Below are 21,795 nucleotides of genomic sequence, written 5' to 3'. Positions count from 1 at the left end.
ATATAATTTCAAAACTCTTCTAATGTGTATAAAGGCATGTTCGTATTTTTCTACTATGCTTGTTCCATTCTGTGTATTTCCTCCACCTCTCTCAGCCGCACAATCTATCTGTTGGTTCCTCCTTTTCCAATATAGCTATTAACTATAAGATTAATTAGTGGCAATGTTGCTTTCCAGCCGGGCATATTTACAGTGAGATTAATAGAGATGCGAATAGTGAAAGTCCCAAATCATCACAAAAAGAAGCAACCTGTATCAAAAGAGCCTAATCTTAAACGCAGTCAGATTTTTATTTCTCTACTTGCTTATCCCACTATCAAATCATGTAATCATCCCAATTGGCATCCCATGTGTAAATTTCTTTTGCCACCGCTTGCTATGGTAGAAGTGCTGCAAACATGGCAAGGCTGGAGATTTGCTAGACTACAATAATCCTGATTGGGTTGAGAAAAAGAGCCGATCGGATATAGAAGAGGCTCTTATTGCCGATAACCCAAGTTGGGTTGTGTCTGTTGACCCCAGCAGGAGCTCAAGTCGGTCTAAGATTTGGGTTGTATCTTTCGGGCGAAAGTTCGCAATATCAACGGTTGGATCATGCTCACACAACTCTCAAAGCATTCTAAACTTACTTATTCGTTCGTCTGCACAAATCTAACAGTGGCGAAAGTTACAAACCGAATCCGTCGGTCGAGGAGGCTCGAACCCTGCTTCCGCCGGTGCGTAGACTGAAAGCCTTGGGAGGCAAAGCATCTTTATTCTAATCAAAACCCTCTCACTTTATAGGGAGCGCCTCTCCCTGCAATCATCTCTCTATTCTCTTGTCCAAGAAACCCCAGACGCCAAAACCCTTCAAGAGTCCCTCCTTCGGCGCCGGTTCGAGAGTCCAGGAGAGGAAGGAGGAGGGAGAGAGAGAGAGAGAGAGAGAGGGCGGTCGAGATGGGGGACGAGAAGGGAGAAGAGAAAGGGAGCCTCGTTCTGGTGGCCAGAAAGGGCTGCTTCGGCCTCCCCACCGCCTGCCCTTCGTGCCTGCCCGTCTACGTCTACCTCCGACTCGCCAATGCCTCCTTCGACCTCAACTTCGATGTCTCCAATCCTGACTCTGGTCCGTTCTCAATCTCTTCTTGTGCTTTTTTATTCTTTTTTTTATTTTTTTGAGAAAAGCAATCTGTTCTTTTATCATACCAAGGCACAGGAACCCATCGCTCTCGCTATTCCGATCACTCTTCAAGAATCCAGAGGGGTTCGAGTTCCAATGGGAAACTGTTAACTTTGATCTTTCCTCCCGTTTACGTTCTTCCGTTAGAAAAATTCGGAACCTGTTTATTTAGGAAGAGAAAAAAAAAGGGAAAAAACCTGGTTTGCACGAAATGATCAAGAAGACAGGTAATCTGTGGGAAAGGTTTCATTATTTTAGAGCTGCAAGAAAAACCAGTTTTCTTGAAAATCTACAAACATCGGTATGCCTCTTGAGATTATCTCCATGACTTTGTGTACTGGGTTAAGCAATATTTGGTCATAGTAAGATGGTACTAAATCTCTTTGCATCGAAGAAGCTTTGGGTCATGGTGATTCGCATTGAGAGCCTAGATACACCGTTGATTCTGCAGGGTGAACTAAATTGGCCATTTTTCAGTGTTATCATCATATTAAAGATATAGAGCAATTTTATGAATAATCACTAAATCCTAGTTTTCTTGAAACTATCTCCTGCTCATGTCTTCCTTCTCTTTGTCCCTCTCCATCTGTTAATCTTTTGTTTTAACTAATCAATTACCTTGTGGCCATACTTCTTTAGGCATTGCAGAATTGCAGCAGTATCTGAGTTCCAATCAGCTAGAGATGGTCAAGTTGATTAAGCTCTCAAAATATGAGTGGTAGCTTCTTATGATCACTTCTGGCATCAGTTATTGTGTTTTCCTCTCAAATCCAATAATCTTACTGGAAATGAGTGTAGCAGCAACCATTCATTAAGGGGAAAAATGCAGTGCTTCTTGTATATACGTCTGATGCTTTATATAGGATGTTCAGAGGTCTATTTTGGGGTTTGAATTTATATGTGAGATCAATTGGAGAATGTTCCTGTCTATGTACTTATGACTGTTTATCAATTTCTAATCATATATTACATTGTAGATAAATGCAGATGTACTGCATACGATATTGAGCATTAGACTAAGATAGCACTATAATATTTAAGGACTATTGTATGGGAAATATCCAAAGCATTCCTTGTATTCATGTTATAGAAAAAAAGTAAAATGTTTAAACTCACATATGTTTATTTTTCAGTTGTCTTTTTACTCTTATGTTAGTCAATAAAAAAATTTCAGAAGAGACTGAGAAGCTGAGATACTGAAATACTGATGGATTTGCTAACTGTTATCAAGGAGCAAAGGCATGAAAGGGGTTATGTCAAGGTTCTTTAGGGTTATGCAAGGCTTCACTGAGTATGTGAAGTAAGTTGATATAATAAGCATGTTTTTGTATCTGATTTGTCTATACCAAGGTTGGACATAAGCAGTTATCTCTTTAAAATTGTTTAGGATGCAACTGATGCTTATTTTGATAGTGCATTCCCTTATTATATATCTTTAGAAGATCATTGGTGGAAAGCCTTGGAGTTTAAGGGTTCAAACATTTGTTCAAGAAAATGGAGTATTTGGAACGCAGTAATGGCGGTTCAAACATTTGTCCAAGAAAATGGAGTATTTGGAATGCAGTTATGTAATCACGTTCACTGTAATGGCCATAAGATACTCAACAGCAATAGTTTCCACTATTATGACTTGTTATATGCAATAGCCAAGAGATGCATGAAACTAGTTGGTGATGCAAGTTATTTATGATTGGAGGATAGCATTGATCTGGGACTTACACCAAATCTTGAGAAAAAAGCTACAATTGTAAGGGTGAATCCTTAAGCTTGGGAAAACAAATATGTTAGTCTATAATCGTAGGCTGAAGCATCACCTTTTTTGTCTCATCTTCTATGTGTACAACTTCTATCCCTCATATTTTTACTGCATCATTTGTTACCATTAAATGCTGCAACTGTCATATCTTTTTCTGCTATTTTTTACAGATCATGTACCATATGTTGAGTTTGGTGATTATGTTGCATTCAACAATGAGAAAGGAGGGGTTATTGATTGTTTGACAGAAGATAGTATTGTTGATTTGGACTCAAAACTTCCAAGCCTTTCAGTCCCTGAATGGGTATCTACAAAAGCAATGATCAGCACTTGGCTTGCGCAAGCGGTGCAATATGAACTTTGGGTGGCTTCTGATGGAAGTATTGCCAATAAGATATATTTCTCTGATCTTCCAAGGCCAATTGGAAAAATCCTTCATTGGAAGCAAACTCGAGCTGTGAAGCAACTATGCGGAATAACCAGTCTTAATGCTGCAGAGAAAGAGGCAGAGGTCTCTTTCTCTCTCTCTCGCTCTATCTTTAATTATATTTGCATTCTTGAATAGGTGGATTTAGTTGAACATTTGAAAAACATATTAAGGACACTTGAAGGAGGGCAGAGGACTCAATAAGTTTTGCTACACAGTTCTTTATTGTAAATTGGATGGATCCATTAGTATTCTCTTATATTTTTATAATTAAAATGCAATTTCACTTAGTTTATTGATGTATGTAATTATTCTTTGCTTCGTTCCTGCAGATGCTGCCACTTGTGCATGCCTTTTCTTTTCTTTTGCATTTTATTTATTTTTTCTTTTTTTTGGCACTTTGTTCTTATAAAGAGGCTTGAAAAATAAAGAAATATATTTTATCTTGGTAGTCATTTGACTGAGATTTCTGCATGAACAGATATACAAAAAAGCAAATATGGCATATGACGCTCTCTCTACGAGGTTAGGAGCACAGGAGTTTCTGTTTGACAATAGGTACTAACTAGTTCTTTGATCTACAAACTTCATCCTATTTTTTGTTCCTATAATATGTACTATTATGTGCTTAGCATCCTTTTTAGAACCATATCTCCGATAGTTTACTAGGAACTAGTAATTAATTTGGATGTTTATTTTCCTTGCATACAGGCCTACAAGTGTGGATGCAATTTTCCTTGGACATGCTCTTTTTGTCCTTCATGCATTACCGGTAAATTCAGTTGCTTCTAGATTGTTGCATATTTGATGGAACCTGATTGTTGATTGTTATTTTAAATTTTAACTGAACATATCAATGGCTTATTACAAAGAGGGTCTCATTATTCTCATTATCAGTTGCCCTGCAGCATATTTGTAACCCTTCTGGAAGCCTGCTAAAAGGATTTGGATTTTAAAATATTTTTTCTTGCATCATGAAGCAAAAACAGTCCTCTTTCTTTCTTTTTCAATTTAAAGACAAACTACAGTTTTTTGGACATTGCTATTAATGGAAAGTGGTGGATGCATACTCATGTCATCTGCTATTCACTTTTTGTCATTTCATCGCTGCTGCTCACTTGTGGATGGTAACATTGATGAATAACATAACTATCGGACATATTTTTTGATGATGCAGCTTAAAGTAGGGTCTGCTTGCAATTTATAAGTTATTTAGATGTGGTATATGTGTAGTTTAAATCTTTAAATACGTACGTCTGTGTCTTTCTCATATTTGAGGATGCTTACCTGTGGTAATTATATTTATTGGGCTATTGTCTGCATAATGTCATGCATGATTACTTTTTCCCTTAAGTTTACATTAAATAAATCATTTCCCAATAGGCCAAATCTATATAGATAGAAAAATCACCTGACCTGCCATTTGAGTTGTAGATCTAGATTTTGTTTAAGAAGAAGTGGAGACATGGTATCATGTGCGAGTTCTTGTTCATAAAACAATAATTTATTCCATCCGTAGCAAATAGGAGAGAGCTGGCAAGGTGATGGTGGTGGGCTGTTATTTCATCTCTATGATCTTATCCATTTCATGAAAAAAAAACCTGAACTCTGACAATTTGGACCAGTTGTGACAACAGATGAGTTGCATTAGAAAATCTGTTGCCCTTGTGAGAAAGGAGGTATATGTGTAACAAAATCTTGAATTGCTTGATCTTGGGTGTTAATTTTAAATATCTTTTTCTTATTGTGTTGTATGTGAACTTTCTAAAGAAGATGCATAAGGTGTTAGTGGAACATTGTTTAGTTTGGTTGGTCATCATCATAAAATGATGAAGGTTTGCAAAACAAGAAGATGATGGCACTAGATATGGCAAAAATGATGATACAAGGGTACCTATGAATACATAGTGAATCATTCAACACTTGCCTCATAATATCTATAGCTTGCCTACATTACAGTATGAAATAGAAAGATCAGGCCTTTGGCAAGTTGGTTTTACCAGCTCAGATCTTAAAGAGAGATGCTTCACCAAAAAAAGGTTACAGATCGGAGCTCATTGTAAATATATGAGTTCTGTAACTTGCTAGGAGCACCATTGAGAAGATTGAGTATTTAGTTCTGCTGCAACATTTACTATCAAGGAGAGAAGGCAATTGATGAGGTGCAATATGCAATAAGGAGTATTTAGACCCTTCTTTTGACGCATTTTGGGATTTTGCAAAGCAAGATAAGATATTTAGTAAAATGTTTCATTATAAACATTAGGAGATAACCTTTTCAAGCCTCCTCAAACTAAATCTATCCATTTTTCTTCCTCTTTTACGTCTAATAGTCTAACTAGGTCAAAATTCATAGCTTTTATTTACTGAGTACCTGATAATTCATATATTCAATTCAAAGAGGATATTTGTATGCTTGCCTACGATGCTAGTTTGGAATTCGTAGCTATTGGGGTTGTTGGTATAGAGCAAAGAAGTAACCATGGTTTGTATAATCTGATTTTTGGGCTGGGAAGATTTTAGTGAGGCTTTACAATAGCCTTTTGGCATCATTTGACTGATGGAATGAGCATCGCTGCTAATGGATCGGGCTCAGGCAGGCCCACCTCAGGCCTAGGCTCGGCCTGTCATATTAGCTATCAGCCCGAGCCCACCCAATCATAAAAGATCATGCCTAGGCTTGTCGCAGCACAAGGTCACTAGGCCTTGGTCCAATACAAAACGAGATTTCTTAGTTCTCATTGTATTTGAAAAAAATAAAAAAATCCCCAATCTCCTCCCCTCTGCTGCTTGTTGCCACTGCATGATCCCCTCTATCACACACCATCTCTGCATCTTCCTCTCAGCCACTGCATGCTCCCCTTGGTTGCTTGCCACCGCTAAGACATCCCTCCACTGCTCGTCAATGCGGCAGCCTCCCTCCCATAGCTCATAGATGTGCTAGCTTTCCATCTGCCACTTGCCAGCTGTGCTCCCTCTGTCGCTCGCTGCTATCATGGCCTCCTCTCCACCACTAGCTGCCTCCTTGCCACCATTGCCTATCCTCCATGTTGCCTCCCTCTATTATGGCTTCCCTCCCCCCTTGCCCCTGCTGTGGCCTCTTCTTCATTGTTTGTTGCCACTACTACCTCCCTTTCCTCTCTCATCATTGTCGTTTCCTCCCGTTTGCCGCTTGCCACCGCAACATGCTCCCCTCCACCTCCTGTTCATGTTCAAGAGATGGGGTTTATTTAGGGCAAATAGGCCATGAGCTGGGCTGAGGGCGGGCTGAGGGCGGGCTGGGCTCAATCCTATAATATACGTGGGCCTAAATTTTAAGGCATAGGCTTAGCCCTAAGCAAGACTGATAACAGCAATAGGAATGAGTAATTATGTAAGATTCATTATAATGGAAGTAACTCTTGAAAACTAACTTGGTTTAATTTTGTAGCAGGATCACGTAAGGTGTGATGAAGTTGAGGCTTTGGTCATTGGTGTTTAATTTACCTATTGACACATTTTTGGAGTGCTAATAATTGATGGGCATCCAACTCTAGAATAATGTATCTTATAATGTTAATATATATTTTCTTACACCACAATTAAGGAGTGTAATATTGGAAATGTCACAGTATGTAGTTTGTAGGTTTTATAAGTTCTGGTTCTTGGCCCATGGCAGAGTTGGTTTCCAAGAAAACTAGTCACTTTGGGTTTGAGGGTTATATCCAGCTTATAGTAAGAAATAAAAACAATGTTTTGGGCTCAAACACAACAATGTGGTCCCCTTTTTCTCATGTTTTACCAATAGGAAATAATTCATTTCTACTTCAGCGGACTGAAACACATTTCCACTTTATCAGTTGCTTGCATGATGATCTTTTTTTGAGACTGAGCTTGTAAGATGATCTTTTCTTGATCAAATGGTTGATACATCACATAAAGATTTCACAAAAGTAAGTTATTCTTTATCCATATAGTGGCCAACATTGATTATTCAATCACTCTAGCTTATCCAATACTTCAGTTTGATTCATGGACTTGTGGATATGAACTTGGTTGTGTCTTTAATGTGATTAGCGGGATTTGTGATTGCATCACGTATGTTCTTTAGCTGTAGCAGTTGTAAATTAGGTTTTATTTTTTTCATACTTGTAGAAATATTTGTTTGGGTTCTACAAATGTTAGGTGACTACTACCTCTTTATGTTCCCGTTAATGCCTCATAATCTATTAGTTGCTAGAGTAATAAGAGGACCCGTGAAACTGAACGAATAAATCTAATTCTATTCAGTGGACTAACGAGCTAAATGTCCTTCTTGTTGCAAAATAATAGAAAAATAAAAAGAAAAAGAAAAGCTAAAGGTGATCCAAGAGGATCACCAAACTCGATGTAGAATACTTTGATCGCTACGAGTATTAAGAAGGATCACCAAACTTGATATGGATCACTATGGCCACTACAAGTATCCAAGGGGATTATCAAACTCGATGTGGAATACTTTAACCACTACGAGTATTTAGGAGGATGACCAGGTTCGATGTGGATCACTTTGGCTACTATGAGCAGGGCTGGACAGTGTTTAGGAGCAAGATCTGCCACATCGGAAAGTCGAGTCGTAGCCAAACTTTCGAAAGCCATAACTTGGTTATACGGTGCCCAGTTGAGATGATTTTTTTTTTTTTGAAATTAAGTATTTTTTTGAGATCTACAACTTTGGGCTAATCTCCTAGGAGGTTGAATTGGGCCAAAATTCTATTGTTTAGGCTCTAAAATGGGCTGGTCAAAGCGAAAGTTTTCTTTTCGGATTAAATTTTGACCGAGTGCAGCTCTCTATCTGAGAAGAATTCGGTGGAGCGACAGAAGGCAGAGTTGATGTAGAAGTCGAGATCTACCTTCTTGAGATTTTTAACTTTTTTCTGCTAGAGATGTCTAATTAAGAAAAAAGAGTTCTACTAGGATTAGGAGAGGAATCTAATTCAAATTGTGAAAGGGGGAATCTTACTATTAGTATTATAAATAGAAGTTATGTACCTCAGTTTAAGATGTGGATCATCAATAAAAGAAAAGGGGACTTAAAGTCCTACTTTCGGGATGCCTCCATCTTCTTCTAGTTTTTTTTTTGGGAGATCCGAGTTGAGCGGGTTGAAGAAAATCTTCTCTCCGATCGGGTCAAGTTGGATCAAAGTTATACTCTTATCTGGTGGAATTGGAACTTGATCTGATCAGATCAAGTTGGTATCAGAGCTTCGGTCCTCTACATTTATGGAGCTTTAGTGCATGGTCTAGATGTGCGAGCGGTACAAGCAGTCAGAAGAAGAGCTATCCGTGCTTGAAGTACATTGAAGGACAAAGGTGAGTATGGTTGCTACTTCTACCTCGACAGATGATGAGGTGATGGAACGTCTTACACAACTAGAGGAGAAGATAGCCCAAGTCACCAAGATTGTGTCTTGATTGGTGACTCCTTCAACACAAGCACCAACAATTCTATCTTCGAGCAAAACCAAGTGGTTCAGCCACGGGCAGGGAAGTAAACATTTTTCCATCTTCATTTCTAATTTAGCAGCTAAGTCCTCTAAACAAGATAAGTTCTGATTCAGAATGATCACCGAACTTGATGTGGACCACTTTGACCACTACGAGTATTCAGGAGGATCATCAAACTCGATGTGGAACACTTTGACCACTACGAGTATTCAGAAGGATCACTAGACTTGATGTGGATCACTTTGGCCATTACGAGCAGAGCTGTACAGGGTTCAGGAGTAAGATTCGCCACATCGGGAAGCTAAATTGCAGCCAAACTTTTGAAGGTCATAACTTGATCATATGATGTCTGATTGAGATAATCTTTTTTTCTTGGTATTGAGTATTTTTTTTGAGATCTACATTGCCAATCTCCTAGGAGGTTGAATCGAGCCGAAATTCTATCGTTTAGTCTCTGAAACAGGCTGGTAAAACTAATTTTTTTTTTTTCGGATAAGATTTTGACCAGGCGCAGCTTTTTATCCGAGAAGAATTTGGCAGAGCGACAGAAGACAGAGTTGATGTAGAAGTTGAGATTTACCTCTTTGAGATTTTTAGCCTTTTTCTACTAGAGATGTCTATTTAAGAAAAAAGAGTCCTATTAGGATTAGAAGAGGAATCCAACCCAAATTGTGAAAGGCTGAACTACATTAGTATTATAAATAGGGGTTATATATCTCAGTTTAAAAGGTGTGGATCATCAATGAAAAAAAGGGGACTTGAAGCCCTACTTTCGAGATTCCTCAATCTTCTAGCTTTTTTTTGAGGGATTCCAGTTGAGCGGGTTGAAGGAAATCATCCTTCTCCCTGATCGGATCGAAAGGTCATGTATCTCTCACAACAGAAGATTATAAGAAGGTTGTGATTTTTGGCTGGGCTGATGTTGAACATTGATTAAAGCAGTGAAACATATATATTAATGAATCTTTTTTAGGGTGGTGAAGAGAGATTTTGATTGTTTTGTAATGTGTATTCTAAATGATAAGGACTTTCTAGGGCCGAATTCATTTGTATCTCTTGCAATCACTATATGTGGATCATGGAACCAACCAAGATTTGGAAGTGCCACCAAATGACTGCCAGGAAGATTTGTGAAGTTGTCAAGTTTGATAGCAGATGCTATGGGGTCTTTAACCATAAAAACTGCTATTTTCATAGTTTAAATGTAAGGTAGTGTCAGTTTGTTTATGTTAGATTGCTATGCAAGATCAAGCCGCTATCTTTTACTTGCATTTCAATTTTATTTTTCTTGAAGAATCACTTCTCTGCTATAATTTATTTGTTGCAATTGTCATTTGTGTTAGTCTGCATTTACTGTAAAAGTAATCTAGTTCCAAGCAGTTGAACTGGTTGCATCTTGGATGCATTTGATTCATTCCAACTCTTGATGTTATCATGTTTTTATTTGCTGCTACACAGGATACTTCAGTGCTGCGGAACAGCCTCCTAAAGCTTGCCAATCTAGTAAAATATGCTGAATATCTTAAGACTGACTTGCTGGAAGCCAGCTCATCATCATCTTCATCGATACCAAGATCTCCATTTGATGCATCAACATCATCAATGCCTAGAAAAAGTGCCTCCTCGCGATGGAGTATGATAAAAGAGAACCAATGAGCTTGGTTTATTTTTTGATTTTTTTAAACATGATTTGTAGAAATTGACACTAATTATAGGATATTATTATCATTGTCATTATCATTATTATTGTTATTGTTATTATTATTATTCTCTGCATGATCCATGTCTATGCAGAACTAGGCTTTTTTTTTTCTTTGTTTTAAAAGCATATCTAACTCCTGCTATTCAGTCCTGATGGTTAAGTGTATTTTAGCCCTTGATTATAACGAAAAAAGGAAGAATTCATAAAGCTGTTTCCAATACACAGGATAAGACTGGTTGATTAAGTTCATAAAAAATTGTGACGGATATTTGGAGCCAGGTTAGAAATTCAGTCCATGATTAATATAAGCTCAATTTGTTCCAGACTTTTCTTAATGGGACATCTCAGATGTTATGAGACCTTGACTCCACTATTAAGAATTCTGGGTATCTAAGGAAACTAAATTTTCCCTTTTTTTATTATATTGCTTTATCCTCGTCATTACGGATATATTGGTCTACTTCTAGCTTGGCGGGTTAAGTTGAAACTACAACACTATTTACACATTCATTTATGGAACAGTTTCCTCCCAAATTACATGAAGCACAATGCAGCCAACTGACTTCAGCATTTGATAAAAATATTGGCAACAATCTGTAGCATCCATGATCCCATGGATAATATGTCAGAAACTTAATTTAGCATGAATTACTTAGGTGAACCATCAAAATACTCTATTAAGCATGCAAAACTTGGTATTAGATGACACACGCCATCTTTTGTTTTTTGCTGGCCGTGATGCATACTTGAACATAATCTGAACAAATCATTGCTGTCACCTTAAAGTTGCTTGATAGATTATAATTATTCTTTAATGTTATAGATAATTTATCCTTTCCACGAGCACCTTTATTGGACATCTTGAATATTTCATAAATTTAGTTCTTGTCATGTTAACATAATGAAGTGTTCAGCTATTCGCCGTGGTAAACTACATCCTGCTTCTTTGATACCATGCTTTTTCAGGATCAGAGCCCAAGCCAAAAGCCAAAAGGGAGAGGACAGAAGAAGAGAAAATTTTCAGGAGAAGAGCCAAGTACTTCCTTGCAACACAGCTTGTTGCGGTTATTGTATTCTTGTCACTGTTTGGAGGGGCTGATGGTTCTGAAGATGGTGCTGAAGATGGGGGAGCATATGAAGAAGACTAAAAGCTTCCCAGTGTTGTACTGATAATTTGTCCTTCCGTACATCACAAGTTGTAACTTTTCAGAGGTTTCTTTACGGGGTTCTGTTTTTGCACATTGATTTTCTAATCAAATTTAATAAATTCCAATCACTTGTATCATGCACTAGAATTTTGCCAACTTTTGTCAGTTATTATGTAACAATCATTTTTTTTACTTTTGCGAGCATCAATCTGGGGTTCCGGACATTTAGTAATGGCCATGAGATCTTGGTTTGATGTTCATGATTGGTATACCTATGCTTCAGTTAATCACACCAGCACTTCTAGCATGCTGTGTTACTAAATTGTGGATTTTTTTTTATCCCTTCTTAAGCCTTTAAATGTGTTTTTTTTTTTTCTGTCAAGTTGCTCTTTGTTCTACTGACTTGCATTCACTTACATCCTACATATGCTTTTGACTACATCTCTGCCATTACAGTCTCCTTGTCACGGTATATATTCTCCCAAGTTCAATTAGATAGAGATTCCATAAATTTTACCTTGAGTTTTCATTTTTGTTCATTGGTTTGGCCGCCTTTTCCTTCTTAACAGCTTCTTTGGACCGGCTTAATGTATGGCTAGCTTATCGACTTTTATCAGCTGCCTTATCTATTAGCTTCATTGTGTTCTTGTTGATATCCAAGTGTTTTGTGATGGTCATTTTATATAAATCATTACTTGCAGCAGCTAAGAATTATGATGTCTGTTCATGCTTGTGCTGAAGCTCACGTCAGTAGCTTTTTCTTAATGAATGACATGACTTGTAGTGATTCTTTGTACTTATATATGGTTAATGGTCATTTGTCATCTATGATATCTTCATGGACTAGAGTCTGATACTGCTTGATGCAAAATGTGTGTATATATATGTGCGTCGCGATTACTATTTTGTTTGCACCATACTGGTCGATATAGCAAAGGTCAATATATTTTCTATTTGCTATCTTCATTGCTTCAGATATCTGCTTAAGCTTGTGGTATATGCTAGCAAAATGCAAGTAGGGTTATTCCAGGTGAGCAGCACCGTTTGCAAATCAACACATTTGACTTCTTTTGTGCTAAATATGATCTAGTTGTTTGGATGGCTGTGGTTGGACTAGATGACACCGTTAATGTTTGGAGAAACAGAAATCCAACATTCCATGCCGTTAAGTTGATTTCTGGGACAGTGGGACTCCAACTGTTATATCAAGTGGGAAGGCAGATCATGCAAGGTTCTGCTCATATATCCCTTTGTTATCGTGTCCTGGTCTGATAATGCTTTGAGGGGCTTGCGCCCGATTATGCTTCGAAATATCGTGTCATTGCTACATCTTGTATTAACCGATGGTTTTTGTTGCGTCAAAGTCTGTTGTAGATAAAAATTAGAGGACGGGCTCCGTCAAATGGAGGATCTAATATTTGAAAGGAAATTTATTTTTGAGTTGAAATACTCAAACTTTTTTTTAAAAAAAATAAAAGAAATACCACAATTTGAAGTGGTAGTTTAGATTTTCTTTTATGCAGACATTAATGAGAGAGAGAGCAATAAATAGTTGGCATAATTAAATTAGTTATCCGTAAATATAACAATGAACTTGAATCCTTCTATGTTTGTACTTTAAAGCGGAGAGGTTGAATCCTTCTAATGCAATTAGTACTCTTTAAGTGGAAATGTTGAATCCTTCTAAGCATGTGAGTTCAGCCTGTTTTTATTTTTTATTCAACGACAAACATAGAGAAACATGTGAGTAATTGAAAACAGGATATAATACAGAAATATTAAATGCTATAAACTAAAACTCCACTTCCAAATTTGTTTTTCAGCAGGAAGAGTTTTTCGAGTCTATGTTCCCATTTTCTTCGTAGTGTTGTTTCTCATTTCCAATTACTCTTCATTTAATTTATTTCTCCTTTCGAAACTAACCTTTCCTTATCTCCTTTCCCGGACCCCGAATTGATGTCTTGCTTCCTTTTGCTCCGTGATCAGCCGCACAACGGAGGACGATGCCTCCTATCCTGATCTTTCGAAACCTGGAGTCACCCAGCTCTGCCACGTGTCTTAGCAGGCTCCGCATGCGGTCTTCTACGGGACTAAGAATTGGATGGACCAGGTCCAGTGGACCACTCGCCACATCACCTCTTGTATTTAAACAATTGAAGATCAAATAAGCGGTTCCTCCTATCTAACAAACGTGCTCCGGGAGATTTCGACCGGTCCGCTAGACCTGGTCCATGAATAATTTCTTCTTTGGTAGTTTATCCCTAGTCAATGGCAAAGAAGAGGTGAGGCTGCGCTCTGCTTGCCGTACATGATACACCGTTCGCCCGCCCACCCAGAGGCCACACCCGACTTTAAAATTACCAAAGTACCTCTAAACTACTTCCCTCCTTGACCGAGGTCTCGAGGGTAAAATGGTTACTTTATTATTCATTTGTATATTAAATTATAATGTTTTTTAATGCATATATATTTATATATATTCCTGCAAATATAATTTATTGTATATTTACTTTCCAGATATTACTATTTATACATACTCATCTTGTCTATAACTCTACATTAAAGTTTTTAGTGGTGATGTTAGAAATAAATGGCATTTGTTACCATTTTTCTTTTATACTAATACTTTGAAATATTTGAATTTTCAATTTGTTGAAAAGCGTTATATGCTTATATAATTTTATCAGAATATTAATATAGAAGCGCAATAAAGTTATTTTATATTTAAAATAATAGTTTATGATTTAAAAGGTATATGTAAATTGTCATTTTAAAGGTTGAATTTACAAGCTCTCAGAGGCGATTGCTTTAAGTTTTATGCATGATCGAAGATGGAGGAGAAGACCAAGGCGTGCAAGGTGGTGGGAAGCATCGCCGCTGGTAGAAGCCGGGGTTTGTCGGCATGGGGGGAGGAGTTGGGCAATCGAGCGAAGCTCCGGGGTTGGGCGACGCACTCGATCTCAGAGGTGGAGGTGGAGAATCTTCGACGACTTTTCACGACAGTCCTTGAGTTGCTGAAGGAACCTATTAAGGCATCGCGGAAGAAGTGGGAGGATCGTGTGGTGGTAGTCTGAAGCCTCGACCGCCGTGTGTCGGTGGAGTGGTGGCTCGGGATGTCGCTCTCCGAGGAAAAATAGAAGCCAAGGTGGAAGCGGTGCCTCTCACTGACGACCACCTCGCGCTCCGGTTTAAATCGACTGTTGATCGAGACCATGCGCTCACCGGCGGCCTGTGGGTGGTGGTGGGCCAGTTGCTGGCCATGGAGCCATAGGCTCCTGACTTTGTGCCGGAATTGGACACAGTGAAGATGGCGATGGTCTGGATCTAGCTCCTGGTGGAGTATTGGTCAAGCGAGACAATCCTCTGGATTGTGGCGGTGGCGGGCCGACCGCTCGCCATTGAAGGAATCACCGAGCAATAGAAGGTTATAGGCTTTGCCCAAGTGAAGATAGCCATCGACGCCATCGTGTCGCTGCTGCCCAGCGTTAAGATCAAGAGAAAGATGAGGGCGTTGTGGTAGCCCTTCACCTACGAGAATGTGCCGAAATTCTATTTTGATTGCGGGCGGATCGGGCATGTGGAGGCTAGTTGCAGGTTTCCGGCACCGATGTTGGTGGAGGAGGGGCAGGATCGGTCGTGGACCCCTGCTCCCATGGTGGTGGAGACTGGCAGAGATCTTGGGGAGCCAGACTTGAGCTCTCGTGAAGAGATATGGTGGCTGATTTTCAGCCCCTGGTTGACGACTATGCAAATTCGGCCACTGCATGCAGGAAAGGGGCCATCGCGGTCGAGGAAGATGACCGAGTCAATGCCCGAGTCTCCAAGCTGCAGTCTCCTCCCAACCATTTGAGCTCCCCTGGCTCTGCCGAACTCGGATGGTTGGCAGAAACTGGTGAAAGTGGCGCTCCAATGCTCCCCTTGAAGGAACGATCGACCGGCGAGGGCGACAACTCGAGCTTAGGGTCGGGAACGACTTAGGGTCGTTGCCGAGGCGGGTTGAGTTTTGACCTGCTGTCCGCCCTGGTTGACTCGGTGAAGGACGCAGGTGGCTTTCGACCGGCCAACAAGCGACCCAAGAGCCTAGTGTTCGATTCGGATGGGGTGGGCTGGGCCTGGTTGCTGTGGGCCGGCCTTGGAGTGTGGGCCAACCTTGGAGTGTGGGTCGACCTTTAGTGATGAGCTGTGCACGCCCGCTGCACACGAGCGTCAGGTCGGGCCTGACCGGGGCCCAGGATTGCAAGAGTCGGGGGCTGGCCCCCCTCCGCCTCTTCTCCGGCTTCTTCCCCAACGTGGGCGGCTTCGGCCCTGCCTCCGGTGACCCCCGGCTCCCCTTAGCCTCTATGGGCGAGGTCTCCCGAGGTGGATCTAGGCGCTGATTTGATGGAAAAAGGTGCCCTGGGTGGTCTGGTCGCGGATCCCCGGGAGCTCGGGCTGGGCTGGGAGGTGGCCGACCGCGGTGGACCGATGGCTTGCCGAGTGGCCACTAGCTCTTCTGCGGCCTCCTGGATCATCCTTTGGTTGTACGGATGGCGAGAGCGGCGGTCATGGGGGAAGGCGCTTGTCCCATTAAGGGTGGTGGGGTTGGTGATGGGCCGACCCAGATTGGGATGAAGGGATCTGAGGCCCTATGCGGCGATGAGCAGGGGTTCGACCGGCAGTGCGGTGCGGAATGAAGATCCTTGCTTGGAACTGCAGGGGGCGGCCAAGCCCTCTTTCAACACTTCATTTAGAAGATTGGTCAAAGTGAATGACCCGAATATCTGCTTCTTGTGTGAGACGTGACTTTTGGAGATAGCCTTCGCCGAGCACAGCGTCGCCTTGCGGCTGCTTGGGAGTCAATTGTAGTGGAGTCTCAGGAGCTATCTGGGAGTATCTTGGTGCTGTGGAAGCGGGGGTTGCCATTATGGATGTATTCCACATCTCTCCTCAACAAATTGTTATGGTAATCTCTTAGCCTAATAAAGCTCTTTGGGTTTTGTTTGGTGTGTAGAGTCATTTGGGGTGAGGTCACCAACTATCTCTTAGGAAATGCCAACCATGGTGGTGGGCAATTTCAATTGCATACATGGGCATAGTGAGAAGAGAGGTGGTAGGGCTTGCATTGGTAAGGTGGAGAGAAGGGAGTTTCGGGACTTCCTGATGACGAATAGATTGGTGGATCGTGGGCTCTCTAGAGCGAGATCCACCTAGTGCAACAACCGTTTTGGCCACATCAGGGTGTGGGAGAGGATCGAAAGGGTCGTCGCGTCACCATGTTGGATCCAATGCTTTCCCACCTACCAGGTTCGTCATCTGCCTTGGATTGCTTTTGATCACTGTCCCTTCTTGATCTCCACTGCTTCTAGCTCTAGCCATAGTAGTCCTTTCCACTTTGAGAAAGTGTGACTATCGTACCCCCAGTCTTAGAATATTGTTCGGGAGGCCTGGGGGATGCTGGTGCGAGGAGATACTATGTAGAGGGTCTCGCATAGGTTGGAGCTCACCAAGCGGAGGCTACGTAGATGGAACCATGAGATGGTGGGCAACATCTTCAAAAGATTGGAGGAGGTGGAGGCGTCCATTGCTAACCTTCAGAGGAGGGAGGATAGGAGTGGTGAACTTCTAAAGGCCGACATGGTTGTTCTGCGTCAGAAGCTGGTTTTTTGGTGATAGAAATCCAGAGTCCAATGGATAAAGAAGGGTGACAGAAACACTCATTTCTTCCACCGGTTGACCATCATTAGGAGGTAGAGAAACATGATCCGATCCTTGAGAGATGGGGTAGGGCAGTGGGTGGAGGAGAGTAGAGTTAGACATGTTCTATTGGATTTTTTCAGGTCTGGGTAGATGGAGGACAGTAACTCAGAGGCAAGTGCCTACTTTTCGTTGTCGGAGTTGGGGCGGCAGAGAATGCAGACTTGATCTGGGCTGTGTCGAAGTCGAAGGTGTGGGGGCTGTTTGGGCCCTCGCGGAGGACAAAGCCTTAGGGCTAGACAGGTTCCACCCTTCTTCTTTAGAAGATACTGGTGCATTATGTGGAGGGCGGTAGTGGAGGCAGTCCAGTTGTTCTTTAGCACGACATCAATGGCTGATGACTGGAACATAACATACGTCACTCTCATCCTGAAGTTCCTGGATGTGGCGGAGCCTGGCCACTTTAGGCCCATTAGTTTTTGCACTACCCTTTACAAGGTTGTAGCGAAGATGTTGATGGGTAGGATGAAATCCTAGCTACCTGGTCTCTACTGTCAGAAATAGGGGGCATTAGTGGAGAGCCGGAGCATTACCAATAACATCTTAATTGCCTAGGAGATTATGTGGGACCTGCAACGGGCCTTGAGGCGGCGAAACTACATGGCAGTAAAGCTAAACATGGAGAGGGCCTACGATAGGGTCTGTTGGTGCTTTCTCAAGCATGCGTTGCAGAGCTTTGGCTTCCACGAGATCTGGATAGCATGAGTTCTGGGCTGTCTATAGGGGCCTTCTTTTCCATCCCAGTCAACGAGACGCAGTCACCTTTTTTCGATCCACCATTAGGCTTCGCGAGGGTTGTCTTTTGTCCCCTAATTTGTTCGTCATATGTTTTGATGTGCTATCTTGCGCTCTGCAGGCTACTTGTTGGGAGTGGGAGTTGGAGGCCTGTATACCAGCCTCTGGTACCTGACCAATCTCTTATCTCTTGTTTGCATATGACTGCCTCTCCTAGTTAGGGTGAGGACAAGGGATGCGCGGCCCTTAGAGGGATCCTGGAGGACTACTGTGAAGCATCAGGGCAGAAGGTGAATCTTCATAAGTCTACTATTTGCTTCAGTTCGAAGATGGAGCTGCAGGTGAGGTAGGAGATCAGAGGGCTACTTGGCATGAGGGAGCAGGAAGGGCTGTAAAGCTACTTGGGTGTTTCCATCATGAAAAGGAGACTGCGGGTGTCGGAGTGTATCAACTTAGTGCAATGCATCTAGGAGTGATTGGAGAACTGGAGGGCGGCCTCGTTATCCATGATGGATAGGCTGATACTAGTCAGGTTGGTCTTGAGCCCCATACTTGCATACCTCATGTCAAATATTGTAGTTCCAAAAGTTGTGCTGATAAAGATTGAGCGGCTTCTCCAAAATTTCTTTAAGGGCTCTCATGATGGCAGCCACGGTGTGCATCTACTGGCTTAGGAGACGATCTACCAACTAACCCGTGAGGAAGGACTGGGGGTGCATTCTCTTCTTGTGAGGAGAGAGGCGTTGATTGCTCGGCATGCGGCGAGGCTTGTCCTTGAGCCGCAGTATTTTTGGAGTCAGGTGATGACTGCTCGGTACGACCCAGCACGGATTGATGGTGCAGCTTAGAGTAGCCGAAGGTGCTCCTATATTTGGCAGAAGATCTGCAGGTATGTGCCCACTGCCTTGGCTAACACCAGGTGGCTGATCAGTGATGGGCATAGTGTGGATATGTTGGAGGACTCTTAGGTGGACTCTCTTTCGGTGAGGCTCTGGCCACCTATGGTCAATGTTGAGTCCATGGATGGACTTCGGGTTTGTGATCCTCTCCGCCCGGAGGGGGCTGGGTGGGACACCAGTTGAATCGGTCATCTGTTTGGGGAGCATCTCGCAGAGAGAGTTCGATCGCTTCTTGTTTCGGGGAGTGCTAGTCCGAACATAAGAGTTTGAAATATATCATGCAGACCCAGAGTCAGAGTGGGAGATATTTATCGTATCCTTCAGAGTGAGCAGCGCCGAGGACTGGACTGTCATGGATTTGGAGGTTCGGTCTTTACTCGAGGGTGGCCTTGTTTCTTTGGAAGGTAGCTTGGGGCCAGTTGCCGACGAGATCGGTGCTGAACGGATAGGGATTAGGCATTCATCCTCAGTGCCCTAGGTGCCAGGTGGATGAGATCATGGACCATACACTATTTCAATGCGAGCGAGCTAAGAGGGTATGAAGGCTCGTCGAGATCTCGCCAAATGTTTGGTGTTCGGGCCCTTTCTTGGAGGGGCTCAGATAGTGGATCGTCGCCCCCCAGACTCGACAAATGGCCATTGGGGCGACTTATACTATTTATCAGATTTGGGTAGTCAGGAATGCCTGGACTTTTGGTAAGAGCAGCCCTTTACCTAGGTTCATTGTGGAGCGGACCCGGGTACATGCGGCAAAGATTCGACACTCGGGGCTCTACTTTAGCTCTTGTAGCACCTTGAATAGTATTTTTCACCTGGGAGCCCCCTCCCCTGAGTTTTCTCAAGGTCAACTTCGATAGATGAGTGCTAGATAGTGGCAAGAGGGGAGGTGCAGGCTTCGTCATTAAAAGCTTAGACTCTAAGGTGGTTATTGCTGGTGGGTGCCAGATCTTCAACACCACGGTTTCGGAGGCTGAGCTGAGGGTGGCATGGGCTAGTTTGAGCCATGCTCGGCGTGTGCTGTGAGCTAGAGTAGTCATGCTTGAGGGTGATTTAGCTACGGTGATCAGCTGGATCTAGGAGGCACTAGCGGCGTGGGTGGGTGCCACCCTTTGCTTCGAGACATCCTGGTCATGGTTAGTGGCGGCGTGGCTTTTCAGGGCAAGTATGTTTACACAGAGGCTAATGGGGTCGTAGATTGCGTGGCCTCATATGTGGCCGATCACTCTGGAGGAGTTCTATGGATTCAAGAGAGGGAGTTGCCTAGAGCACTCTGTGACTTGTTGTTCTTTGACTTTTTTGGATGTATCCGTACTAAAACTGCATGAATCATCCATTTTGTAAAAAAAAATGCAATAAATTATATTTGCAAGCACATATATTAGAGATTGTTAAATAATTAAAAGAGGAAATTAGTGATTCCGACTAATCTCATATAATAAGTTTGAAGAACTCCTATTAACTATATTTATAGTAATAAGGTAATAAGTTAATAATTCGTGCAAGATACCGACGTACCATTTTAGTGTACCAAGTATAGTCCTTTTTTGTGAAAATTACAATTTTGCCAAGCACCAAGTTTAAGTGTGAACCTATCACCGCCAATTATCTAGGATACCTCTCAGGTAGCGTTTGGTGATCTAAATAGAATCATCGAGGTGATCTTAGATCATTGATGATTCTTAGGCCCTGTTTGGAGAACTGTTAGTAATAGAGCTTTTGAAAGTAGAGCTGTCTGAAGCAGAGCGTTTATAAAAAGCTGTTTGTTGTTTGGTAACTACATTTCTAAAGTAGTGTGGCACTTTAACATATGTTTGGTAAACAAACTGAAAAGTACTTTTGTGTGACAAAATGACCATAAAAGACATTACCAGTATTATATAACAAAGCATAATAAAATATAATATGTATTAATATATAAATATATAATACAATATAACATTAATGTAATATAATATTATAATATAGTACTATAACATTATGTATTATAGAATAATAATTTAATATAATATTAAATTATTTAACATAACATATCGATGTATTATAATATAATGTAATATAATATTATATTTATAGTATAATACAATAATAAATATATATAATATTATAATTATTAGTGTAAATTAATTTTTCATCCTTTTAATGATCATTTATCTCTCTAACAAATTTTCTAACAAGATGATAAAATTAGTTAAATAATTACTAATATTTATTTTTATTTATTTATTTATTTACTTAGATCAGATTATTTACCACTCACTTATTATTTTTTATTATTTATTTATTTATTTATCATTTTATTTCATTGAAATATAGAGGGGTCGCCGGCCATGGGTGGTGGCCGGCATGGTGGCTGCCATCGTGGGCAGCCACGAGCTCCCAAAACACAAAAAAAGAAAGAAAAGAAGAGGAAGAAGGAACAGAGGTGGCGGCGTTGAGAAGAAGAAGAAGATAGAAAGAGAGAGGATGGGTGAGAGAGGAAGAGGCAGGATGAGGCTTTTGGAAAAAAAAGTGTGATTTAAATAGGAGAATTTTGGTCCAAAAAATAGCTTTCCGACAAAGCTGAAAACAGCGTTTTTGGAAAGCTCTAAATTGGATCTTCTCCCCAAAAGCTGTTTTCAGCTTTCCACAAAAGCTGAAAGAGCTTTCCGAAAATTTTATTAAACACCATTTTTATCTAAAAGTACTTTTGGAGGGCCAGAAAATGCTTTTTGGCCCTCCAAAAGCTCCCCCAAATGGAGACTTATTCAAAGATAATCTAATCCTAGATGATTTA

At 41.2% G+C, this 21,795-nt stretch overlaps 1 protein-coding gene across 2 annotated transcripts; it reads left to right on the top strand.

Annotated features, from left to right (window-relative positions):
* The first annotated feature begins 668 nt into the window (after positions 1-668).
* On the top strand, positions 669-11,882 carry LOC103701577 (mitochondrial outer membrane import complex protein METAXIN). 2 transcript variants are annotated; one of them, XM_039128482.1, is made up of 6 exons: positions 669-1,102; positions 3,083-3,423; positions 3,821-3,897; positions 4,051-4,111; positions 10,264-10,438; positions 11,480-11,882. In XM_039128482.1, the coding sequence occupies exons 1-6, from the start codon at positions 937-939 to the stop codon at positions 11,653-11,655; spliced, it is 996 nt and encodes a 331-aa protein (XP_038984410.1). In that variant the 5' UTR covers positions 669-936; the 3' UTR covers positions 11,656-11,882. The 2 variants fall into 2 exon arrangements, with proteins under 2 accessions (XP_038984410.1, XP_017696907.2); XM_017841418.2 differs by having other exon boundaries at positions 711-1,102; positions 11,474-11,882.
* The last annotated feature ends 9,913 nt before the right edge of the window (positions 11,883-21,795 follow it).

This window comes from Phoenix dactylifera, chromosome 1, assembly GCF_009389715.1.
Source record: "Phoenix dactylifera cultivar Barhee BC4 chromosome 1, palm_55x_up_171113_PBpolish2nd_filt_p, whole genome shotgun sequence".
Taxonomy (NCBI): domain Eukaryota; kingdom Viridiplantae; phylum Streptophyta; class Magnoliopsida; order Arecales; family Arecaceae; genus Phoenix; species Phoenix dactylifera.
Note: the sequence above shows the minus strand (reverse complement) of the source record. Positions and strands in the feature narration are given on the sequence as shown.

Excerpts from the sequence above, each read along its gene's own strand:
- LOC103701577 (XM_017841418.2), top strand. The coding sequence starts at position 937 with ATGGGGGACGAGAAGGGAGAAGAGAAAGGGAGCCTCGTTCTGGTGGCC. Across the intron at positions 3,424-3,820 it reads CTGCAGAGAAAGAGGCAGAG|ATATACAAAAAAGCAAATAT; the intron begins GTCTCTTTCTCT and ends CTGCATGAACAG. Across the intron at positions 3,898-4,050 it reads GAGTTTCTGTTTGACAATAG|GCCTACAAGTGTGGATGCAA; the intron begins GTACTAACTAGT and ends CCTTGCATACAG.